Source organism: Eurosta solidaginis, chromosome 1 (assembly GCF_040869045.1).
Source record: "Eurosta solidaginis isolate ZX-2024a chromosome 1, ASM4086904v1, whole genome shotgun sequence".
Classification (NCBI taxonomy): Eukaryota; Metazoa; Arthropoda; class Insecta; order Diptera; family Tephritidae; genus Eurosta; species Eurosta solidaginis.
In genome coordinates, this window is record NC_090319.1 from 114,112,937 (window position 1) to 114,124,348 (window position 11,412).

General features: G+C 37.3%; 2 protein-coding genes across 3 annotated transcripts; both read right to left on the minus strand.

Annotated features, from left to right (window-relative positions):
- Positions 1 to 1,104: 1,104 nt before the first annotated feature.
- Positions 1,105 to 6,589, minus strand: LOC137237557 (uncharacterized). Of its 2 annotated transcripts, XM_067761323.1 has the most exons (5): positions 6,539 to 6,589; positions 6,300 to 6,468; positions 4,650 to 5,417; positions 4,489 to 4,588; positions 1,963 to 2,009 (listed from the first exon to the last, which is right to left on the minus strand). In XM_067761323.1, the coding sequence occupies exons 2-3, from the start codon at positions 6,456 to 6,458 to the stop codon at positions 4,908 to 4,910; spliced, it is 669 nt and encodes a 222-aa protein (XP_067617424.1). In that variant the 5' UTR covers positions 6,459 to 6,468; positions 6,539 to 6,589; the 3' UTR covers positions 1,963 to 2,009; positions 4,489 to 4,588; positions 4,650 to 4,907. The 2 variants fall into 2 exon arrangements, 1 of the variants encoding a protein (XP_067617424.1); XR_010948981.1 differs by lacking the exons at positions 4,650 to 5,417; positions 6,300 to 6,468; positions 6,539 to 6,589 and adding an exon at positions 1,105 to 1,587 and having other exon boundaries at positions 1,647 to 2,009; positions 4,489 to 4,632.
- Positions 6,540 to 7,080, minus strand: LOC137237636 (tRNA (guanine(26)-N(2))-dimethyltransferase-like). Its single transcript, XM_067761511.1, has 3 exons — positions 6,985 to 7,080; positions 6,579 to 6,916; positions 6,540 to 6,544 (listed from the first exon to the last, which is right to left on the minus strand). Exons 1-3 carry the CDS (start codon positions 7,035 to 7,037, stop codon positions 6,540 to 6,542), a joined length of 396 nt encoding a protein of 131 aa, XP_067617612.1. The 5' UTR covers positions 7,038 to 7,080.
- Between the last annotated feature and the right edge of the window lie 4,332 nt (positions 7,081 to 11,412).

Sequence of the window (11,412 nt, forward strand, 5' to 3'; positions counted from 1 at the left end):
ACCTTTCATCTGATACCCCCCCCTGCAAAAACTCTCCACGTCATTTTACTAGTCATTTTACGGTCATTGTGACTTTCTGCAGCGGTTATATTCATAGTCACGTTTGCATGGGCGTGATGAACTTTTGTGACCAAATTTTCCGTTTCGTTCCTATTAATGTGATCGTGCATTCCGCTCCCACTTATAGGATGTGAGCATAGCACTGTGCTGCTCACACACGTCACAATGCTCGTCAATTGGCGGTCATTTTTCCGTCATTTCACTCTACATTTTCGAGCCATTTGACAATCAATTTTACTGCGGTTTTACCATTTATATAACCGCCATATAAAGTGAATTTTACCTGCAGATTTACTTTACCTGGAGCAGCCATATGAATAAAATATGAACCAAAAAAATCGAATTTTGAATATTTATTATTTTCAATATTATTATATATGTACGTGAAATTGGAACTTATATTAATCCAGTTCATATAAAACAGAAGAACTTTAATAATAAATAAACTCGCTTAATTGGTTTTTGTTTTCCAATCTCTTCTAAGCGAGCAAAAAAATAATATTAAGCTTTAGACAAACCTCCAATTATTTGAATAATCTACAACTTAAAGCTTAGTAGAAATTCAGATCAAGAATATTCAAAGGTGTCGTGGATCCGATTGCTGTCGTAATTGATGAACTTAAAAATGTACGACTAGTAATTGAGTCAGACTTATTATTGTTCTAAATCTAATCATTCAAGCAATAATTCTGCAACCCATAGCAGGAGTATTGATTGGTTTCAAATCTAATTCCAACAGCAATCGTACCACGGCATACTTTATTATATATGCACATAAAATTGTAACTTAAATTAATACAGTTCATATAAAGAAAAGTAAGTACTTTAATAATAACATAAACTCTCTTAATTGATTTTTGTTTTCAAATTGAAATCTTTTCTAAGCGAGCAGAAAATAATTTTAAGCTTTAGAAAAAACTCCAATTATTTGAATAATCTACAACTGAAAGCTTAGTAGAAATTCAGATTAGGTTTACTCTTTTTTCAGATCAAGAATATTCAAAGGTGTCGTAGAATACGATTGCTGTCGTAATTGATGAATTTAAAAATGTACAACTTGTAATTAAGTCAGACTTATTATTGTTCTAAATCTAATTATTCAAGCAATAATTCTACAACCCTTAGCAGGAGTATTGATTGGTTTCAAATCTAATTCCGACAGCAATCGTATCACATCCCTTATTATATATGTACGTGATATTGCAGCTTAAATTAATACTGTTGATATAAAGAAAAGTAAATACTTTAATAATAAATAAACTCTCTTAATTGGTTTTTGTTTTGCAATTGAAATCTTTTCCTGTGCAAGCACATCGCTAACCTGTGTTGGCAAAAGATATGATTATACTGTCTTCGATAGATAGTCGGGCGAGCCGTTACTCGGCGAAGTAGAGATGACCGTTGTGTCGGTGGCAGCTGTTACAACAGCAGTTTCTAACTTTACACCATCCGTACAGTGTGATGAATGCTTCACTGCCTTTTCCAATTGCTTGGCGCCAGCAATTTTTGCTGTTTGTAAAGCTTTAGCTGTAATGCAAATATATAGATGGGTTAAAGTGGTTTTCGTATGTTATTCAACAACTCACCCTATACCATCATCACAGCCTCCTCATCGATTTTGAATATGTGTACTGTTTCAGTATTCAGACCCAGTTCGTTTGATGCAATATTTTCGATTTGATGAATATGTATACTATCCGTTAGGCAGACAATTAGGTGCGTTCGATTCATTCATATACTGTGGGTATTTGAGCCGTAGACGCAATTGATATATTGTAACATTTGTAAACAGTTGGGTTTCTCTGCTGTCACCATCACCACTAGAGAGCTATTGAAGAAACGCTCGACCAAGATATGTTGCGATTTACAGGTATAGATTTTTTCCACCTTGTCAGTTATTGATGGAGAAAATGCGAAAGCTATATTTACCATCCAATACGGAAATGGAACTGTGGAGGAAGAAACATTTTATAAAATTTAATAAAACCAATAAATGATAGTTGTGTTAAAATGGGGTAAAGTATCGTATGTTAAAGTATAGCGAAGTTTGAATAGGTCTCATTCTTCATTCTTAGAAACATGTACGAAGGTACCTCGTAAGATATTAAAAATCCTCAACGCTTTTTTGCAATAACTTAAAAAAAACTCATATTCATCAAATTTCTGTTTTACTTCTACATATCAATAGCTACCTTTACCACCAGAAGGAGCCAGTATTGCTTCTACACCTATGCTATTGTTTCCTACACCGATGAGCTTTGTAATAAAATAAACAGCTATCTCCCCAATCTCTCCAGTTTTGTCGCCTCGGGAAACCTGATATTGTAACCAACCAAATCATCGGTGATCTTATTTAAAACATGGCCGCGCCAAATGTCGACCATATGACATTACCCTACCGACTGTCTTACACCTTAAAATTTTGGGTGTGATTTTCATCAGGATCTACATTTTGGTGAGCACGCAGCCGCAATTGTTCCGAGAATTCAGAGCCGTACCAAAATCCTCAAATCCCTCGCTGGCAGTACCTGGGGAAAGGATAAAGAAACGCTCATGACTACACACAAAGCAATTAGCCAGCCGATTAAGTGCTATGCGTCACCCATATGGTCGCAAAGCCTAAAAATTACCCACTGGAAGAAGCTACAGGCCTGCCAAAATACTGCTCTCAGAATTGCCACGGGCTGTCTTCTTATGTCCCCAGAACACCATCTGCATAATGAGGCGAGAATACTCCCCATCAGGGAGAGAAATGAGATGCTGACCAAACAGTTCCTGTTGAATACCCAGAAACCTGAGCATCCCAACAGACATCTGATTGGTCAACCAGCACCTCCTAGGGGCCTAAGGAGTTATCTCCGTAAGCATTTTGAGGAAAAACGGCTCCTGAGAACCCAGCCGTATGAAGCGAAAAAACACAAGCAGGTCCTTGGTGAACTCCATAAACAAGCGTCGGACCTTTATGCTAGGAATTGCCCGGTGAATCTAGTACTCAAAGAAAAGTATCCAAACCTCGCGGAAGAGGAACGCATACTCCCCAGAGAAAAGCGAGTCACTCTAGCTCAACTTCGTTCTGGATACTGTAACAGGTTAAACTCTTACCTATCCAGAATCAACCCCGACATACAAACTGTATGCCCCGCTTGCAATGTGTCCCCACATAACACCAACCATCTCTTTAATTGTAATGTGGAACGAACGCCTCTAACACCCCTTTCATTATGGTCCCCCCTGTCGAAACAGCAAGTTTCCTTTGACTCCCGTTAGAGGATATTGATGATAATTTCTGATCGGTCGCACCTATTGGATGGGGCGAAGCACTGCTACAATAACAACGTGTGAAAGATGGTTGCATCATTCGTTTATTGCTCCCTGTTGTTTTGCTTATATTTTTTTTTCTCAATTTTAAACAAATTCGCAACAATAACTAAACTTTTAATTTGTTAACAAAAATAGAAATGCGCAACAAAATTTCAATTGGCAAATCAGCTGACTTCGAAGATTCGAAATTCCTATTCCCCAATTATTGTTCTCTCTAGGAGAAAAGAATTGGAGGAATTTTTCTGCGGTGCTATTAAGGCAATGACCTTTGACCTCGAGTAATTTTTTTTTAGCTCGAATAGGATAGATGGGGACTTTTAATTTTAATATTTTTATGGTAAACTAGAGGTCCTCAATAAAATTTGGCTTTGTAGTAATTTTTGTTATTTTAATTGTCTAAATTAGCCGTTCTAATATTAAAATCACCACTCTCAATACAAATCAAAAAACAAGTATGAAAAAGTTGTTAACGTTACAGTGCTTATGGATTCATTTTAAGAGTGCATTAAAAGAAAAAAGTTTTGTTAAGCACATTTTTAAAAAGGAAAGGAAAGGTCGGTAAAAATGAGACTTACCATATATTCATATCGGCTGCTGAGTGGAATATCACCAAATCTCGGCTGCCGTTCCAAAAACTTCCTTTCTCAGAATTCGTTTGAAGAGCGCCCTATCTTAGAATTTGTTTCATAAACACTCCAGCTATTGTCAAAATGTGTTGTATTTGAGCTCAGATCGGTCATTTTTGAAGCCAAATCTGAGTTAGGGCGCTCTTCAACCGAATTCTGTGATAGGGCTTTTCTAATATACGGGGTTATTCAAATATTTTCTGAGAAAGGTGCTTTTCGAAACGGCACCCGAGACCGGGTGATATTGCTGTAGCAGTGCTTCGCCCCACCTAACTGCTACAACAACAACCGGGTGATATTACAATCAGCAGGCGATATGGATATAAGGTTTCATTTAGTTGTCCCATTTTTACTGAGCTTTTGTTTTTGTGCCTTTCGTTTTACGGATATGTTTAGATATAAGTTTTTTTATTAACTTTTAAAATAAATCCATTTTTAACTGCCGGCCGTTCAAACTCTGAACCCTATTGTATATTCTTACGATTTCAATGAGAATGATTTCCCACACTCTGAGCACGAGTATGGTCGCTCGCCGGTATGCATACGTATATGGCGCTTTAGCTTAGATGAAGTTGTAAAATCTGTGAATTAACGATCAGTAAAATGAATATCATTTACAATCACAGTCTTATAAACCTTTACCCTTGTTGCAGAAATTGCACGTATATTTTCGTTTAGGTTTTGGCGGCTGCTGAATTTTAGTGGCCAAATTTTGCTTTAATTTAGCCTCCTCCTCCTTTAAGGCTGTCATATTTCGCTCCCGCGTTTCTGGATCTTCGTCTTTGTGCGTAGTTAAATGCGTACGTAACTCCGTAAAGTGAGGAAAAGTTGATGGGCAAAACTCACATCTATGAATATTTTTGCCCAGATGTGTACGTAAATGCGACAGCACTGGATCGCTTACAGCAAAGGTGCATTCGCAGTATTCGCATTTGTATGGTTTTCCACCGGTATGAGTACGTATATGACGGCGTAGATTTTAAAATAGTTTCCATCGGCGCTGCGCTTTTTAGCATCTTCTTTAACCATATCCTTGTTCTCGCTATGTATGTACTTAAATAGTGTGCTGTCAGGATCGGATGCTGTTTTATCACACATTTTTTTCAAAGCCATAAAACTTTCATCAGACGTACGTTGCTGTTGGCATTCAAATATAGTTTCGTCACAAGATGTCTTAGTTGAAAAATTATAAGGAATCCTCTTTATAGTGTTTGCATTGTTGGATTTATTTTCATCCTCCATTTCAAATAGTTTGTTCATTGCATTTCCGCTAACAGCAACGTTACTTTCGTGTTGATCCACATTCGCTACATGAGGAGCTGCGCGTGCTTCTAGCAAAGTTTGTAGATCCTCCTCTAAATCCAAGCTAAAGCGTTGGCAAGATACCGGCTCTTTAGCAGGCGTTGTAGCCTTTACAAATGTGTTCGTGAATCGAGAAAAAAATGTTGAAGATATTGTTTGTATTAATTTTTAATAATAGGTATATATTACCATGCTAAAGTGATTTATCTTTTTAAAAGTAAAGTAATAAAGTTCTACAAGCTAGTAGCTACTTTTTAGTCAAAGATTTGGAAAAATTTCAAATTCTTATATAGTAAGCCAATTTACTCTACAGTATTTAAAACATCCATCTCCATGCTCACTCGAATGGTTACTATAAGAAGTTATATTTTGTTGAACCACAGCAGACAAGGCGCGGTAATCTTCCAGGGTTTTCGTTACGAAATATCTTTTCCCGATAAGCTTATACCACTTGAGCACGCTACGTTGTGTTATTATTTTATCCAATAGTTTCTTAATGGTTGCCCCATCATTTGAAATTGTGGCCTTACCACTGGAATCAACAATATGCTTGTCCATATTACGTGAACCCAATGTAGTGCGTACAGCGTCCACAATTGAATGCGAGGTATTGATGTTGGATATAATGAATATTTTTTACATAAAAACTCATGTACCCAATAAAAGTTCAGGCATACCGCCGATAACACACCTTTTAAACGACGTTGTGTCCAAATCACTTAGCGGTTTTTCTTCTATGATTTGTAGCAATTCTTCAACAAACGTTGGATCATGTGTGGGATGCGACCAAAGTGGACCGCGCATCTATATTTGGGAATATAAGAAACAATTTGGTGTGAATAATTGGTGCCAGTTAACCCTCTGAAAAAGCGACTGACGCGCCTTTTTGAACGGACATAACCGTTTAAACGGTTAAGCACCAATTAAGTAAGAAGGAAAAAATTTCATTTATTCGAGTTTAAATACTTAAGTGGGATAGTTGAAACTTACATGATGTTTATCACCGCAATGCGCACAATTTGTATTAACATTTGGTCCAGTTGGTATACCGAATTTTTCTTCCGCATTGCCTTTATCTGAGATCTTGCTTTTTACAATACCCATAGGCTGTAGCGTATAGGTATCACAACCAGTGCATTGAAATACCATTCATTGTTTGCTGTGTTCATAATATAAAGATATGGTAAGTAATTGGATTGTGGTAAAAGGCCAAAATGCTGTATACCAACCTCATGCTATATTTACACTTCGCTTGACTACTATGCATACGCACAAATACGAGTATAGAAAAATTGGCAGAAATGCTCAAAAGTGGCTCAATATATTTTCCATAACGATTAGAGTGCGTTTCAATGCAATGCAATAGTATACGCAATCCCATCTCATGGCAGCATTTCATACGCAAAGGCACAGAACTATATTTGGCATTGCAGGCTTCAGGCGTATTGCCTGCCAGCACAGCCATATCATTCGCAGTTACAAGTAATGAACCCCCACTCGTCAGTGATTGTATAGCGCCATCCAGAAAGCGATTCGGACAACCATAAGGATCTAGGTCTATAACATCGAAACGCTTCTCATATGAAGTTGAAAGGTACATGAGAGTCCTATTGCGAATTTTATTATTGATTATTACAGTTAAATCACTAGCTATTGATTCGTATATCAAACCTACATTGCATCCCCTTCGCTTGGCACAATTAAATGTTCCACTCCATTGTGTCGCATATTTACGCTAATGGAATCTACTGCCGCCTTAGATAGATCATTTGCAACAATTTCACGCACGCCTGCTACTTCTTTTGCATAACTTATGATACGTAAACCTGTTGCAGCAAGCGCTTCCAATATTCGCAGTCCATCGTCGTATTTTACACCACCAGCCGTGTATGGTTTCTTGTCATTAGCATTGCTTGCTTTCCTTTGTATTTTGTGGATTTTTATGCGCCGCCGCTTCCCGCTCTCTTATCAACCGCTTTGAGTATACATTAAGTACTGAAATACTTAAATCACAATTAAATTCGTGTACTGGATTGTAGAATACGGCCCCGCCGGCAATAATTTCTGTAGTGCTTTCTTTGATCACACGTTCGGGTGCTTTGTCGTTCGTAGCGATCTGTTAATTCATAAAATTTAGGGCGATTTTGTTAATAACGCGAAACATATATTTACCTTATTTTCAGATATTTCCTCAACTTCCATTTTGGCTTTAAACTGCTGTGCATCCAAGTTTTTGTTATCAGCTGTTCGGTGGTGGCATACGCTGGCTGCTGCTTTCGTTGAATAGTGAATCGTGGAAACTGTTTCAACAGAGGAAATATTTAAGCATTAAAGATGCACAACGCTGTTTTTTTATAAATCAACGATGATAGCCAGCCTTGGGAGGTTGTTGCTGCTGCTATCGTGGCCTTGCATTACCCGGTTGCTAATGTGGTATATACCTTGGTATAACTGGATGTGGCGTCATTGCCCCACTTGGTCCAGTTGATGCGGACCACGAACAACAACCACCACGACCTACACTGTTTGGGTTCACTTTGCTGCTGCAAACACACCTCCGTCACAATAATTAATGGAGACCATGGAGGGGTATCTCAACAAGAGAGGCTATTTTATTGCACACATAGCCGTTTTTTTACACCGAATTTTCTAATCTTTTTTTTTTTCAATTTTGGATAATAAATCTTAATGGTAACAAGAATTTTTTTCTTGTATGTATGTGGAAATAAAAATTTACTATTCTGCATTAGAATTGCTCACGATTATTTATACTATGCTATTACATATTTCACTTTCTTTCTTTATAAACATGCACACATTGATACGAGTTTTTTTTGCTAAAACATACTTTAGTAGACCAAAAAATATTAAAGAATGCGTATATTAATTTCTGCAAAATGTAAATCACACAAATTGAAAAAATTTTCCACTTTTCTGCAGAATTAGAAATGGCGGATTTTTCGCACGCAAAAATGACGTATTTTGTTATCCCTATGAAAATAATAGGTGCGAGAGAGCACGATACATTGTGGGAAAGCAAAATTTGTCAGCATGCTATTTCATTTGCACAATTTTTCATTCCAAATCGTCACCCTTGTCAAAAATTCGTGTGGCTGTGTGCTTTTTTGGTCACACGACTTTTGCAGGGCCATATCGTACAAACGCATTCTAGAGTCACCCCTGGTCCATCTTTATGGCGATATCTCGAAAAGGCGACCACCTATACAACAACCACCACCTGTAATACCTTTAATTTGATACCCATATCGTACAAACACATTCTAGTGTCTACCCTGGTCCACCTTTATGGCGATATTTCGAAACGGCATCCACCTATAGAACTAAGGCCCACTCCCTTTTAAAATACTCATTAACACCATTCGTTTGATGCCCATATTGTACAAACAAATTCTAGGGTCACCCCTGTTCCACCTTTGTGGCGATATCTCGAAACGGCGTCCACCTATGGAACTAAGGATTACTCCATTTTAAAATACTCATTAACACCTTTAAAGTATATATCTCATACAACCGATTGTTCAGATAAGAAACTTTGCGCAATTTCTGCCCCATTTTAACAGCTAGAAGCTTCAAATTTCATCAAATGCTTACGTATATAGCATATATTGTTGTCTGAAAAAATCATAGAGATCGGTGGTATATATATTATATACCCCATATAAACTGTAATTTTTGCCCCTTTTTTACGGCTAGAAGCTTCAAAATTCATCAGATTTCATCAAATAGTTACGTTTACGTCATATATTGTTGAAATACGTGATTCGTAGTCATAGTTTTTACACGCAGACCACAAAAAACCTGAAACTTTGCATCTTCACACAAAGTACCTATCTGCTTTTTATTTTATATTTATCTTAAAAATCGTTTAGGTATGTAGATCTGTTCACTATATATTTCTTATCTTATACATCCGATTATTCGGAGATTACGAACGGGATAAGATTATTGTTCAGCCCCATTCATGAAAGGTATGAACTCTTCGGCACAGTCCCGTTCTTACTTGTTTTTATGTTCACTTTGTTTAAGTGTAATTATATCTTTTCAACAGTCCTTACTTTTTTTTCATATCAGAGCTTTGAGCTTTAAGCTCCACCAGTTCTTTTTTAATTTGCTTTTCTCCTCCGAGAGTCTAACTATCTCACTCTTGAGCGCATCAAAGCTATCCCTAATATGTTGCTGTGAGTTTTTAATTTTGTTCATAGCTTTTTCTATCCACTCTTATTTATTTGGCGGCCACCGTGGTGTGATGGTAGCGTGCTCCGCCTATCACACCGTATGCCCTGGGTTTAACTCCCGGGCAAAGCAACATCAAAATTTTAAAAATAAGATTTTTCAATTAGAAGAAATTTTTCTAAGCGGGGTCGCCCCTCGGCAGTGTCTGGCAAGCGCTCCGATTGTATTTCTGCCATGAAAAGCTCTCAGTGAAAACTCATCTGCCTTGCAGATGCCGTTCGGAGTCGGCATAAAACATGTAGGTCCCGTCCGGCCAGTTTGTAGGGAAAAATCAAGAGGAGCACGACGCAAATTGGAAGAGAAGCTCGGCCTTAGATCTCTTCGGAGGTTATCGCGCCTTACATTTATTTATTTTTATTTATTTATTCTTATTTATTTAATTCGCAGCACGCTCAAAAAGTAGCACTTGACAGCTTGAAAGCTTTTTTTATTTTTAACTTATAGCGTTTTCTTTTCTGAAATCAATGATTGCCTAAATAAATGGTAAAACCTTAATAGAGTTGCTCCTATCGCTAAAAAGTGGCAACTTTTATCGTGCACAAAACGAACATAACTGGCTACCCCGTGTATCAGCTGATTCTCTAAAGCGCGCTGTCAAGAAATGGTAATAAAAAACCAAATTTACACAATTGTTGTAAAAAAATTACGGAAATGGAGAATTTTATGCATTTTATAAAAATGGACACACAAAATGTTAGCCCATCATTCAAAACTTTACAGCGCAAGTATGAATAATAAATTTAAACTACAATTTCAAAGTTCCACTGGATTTTCCTCTGCAGTGTGGTCAGAAGGTGAAACACGTATCCTCCTCGATAGGTACGCCCAATACTTACCTGATATTCTGATATTGGCCCACTGAAAACACTCAAGAATTAAAAAGATATGTGGGTAAAGATTTCAACAGAAATTGAAGGGAAAATCCCGAAACAGTGCGAGGATCGCTATAAAACGATCATCCGGCGAACGAAAGCAGTTGTGACGAACAGCAACGCAACAGGAGCAAAAAGACAGAAAATAGATTTCAAAAGCGAGCTCGATGAAATTTGTAAAATTGATGACTCCCTTGCACCCGAAATCCAAATGAGCAGCCGTAAAGCTGTCGCTAAATGCAAGGAAGTTGTAAAATGCGAAACAAAGAAAAAAGTAAAATCAATCCACACATTGAAGGAAATTGCACAAAATAAAGAGGAATAACGGGAAAGACGTCATCGGGAAAAAGTTTATTAGAAAAAATACTGGAAAATAAAAGTCAATAGAAGTCCTAATTACAGCCATAGTTGTGCACAACTATGATCACAGCACAAAGTTCCTAACCACATCACATTTTAAAGACTGAATTCACTTTTTATTTTGTTTAACAAAAGAATGCATTTACTTAATTTTTGTATTTATTTATTGAAATAAAAATCAAATGATTATTTACATATGTATGTTGTTGTACCAGCACTCCGGTCTGCTTCATCGGAAGCCATACGGATATTAGTCTGTACAAATAAAATTTTACAGATCGAAGTTGCGATACAGTAACTCACGTCTCTCTTGGTAGGTTGCTTTCTTTTGGCTGTAGGTAGTTTATTAGATACTATTTACTGACGATTTGATTACCTTACACAATAGATGGCATTCAGGAGTTATGAGAAGACATCCAGTCGCAGTTTTGAGTGAGGTATTATGGCAGGCTTGCAGCTTCTTCCATTGGGCGTCATGTAATGCAGGTGACCATATTGGCGACGTGTAGCACAGTACCGACTGGCCAATTGCCTTACATGTAGTCAGTAAAGCTTCTTTGTCTTTCTCTACAGAGGCCACACCAAAGATTTTGGTAACCACCCCACGTCACCCCTTG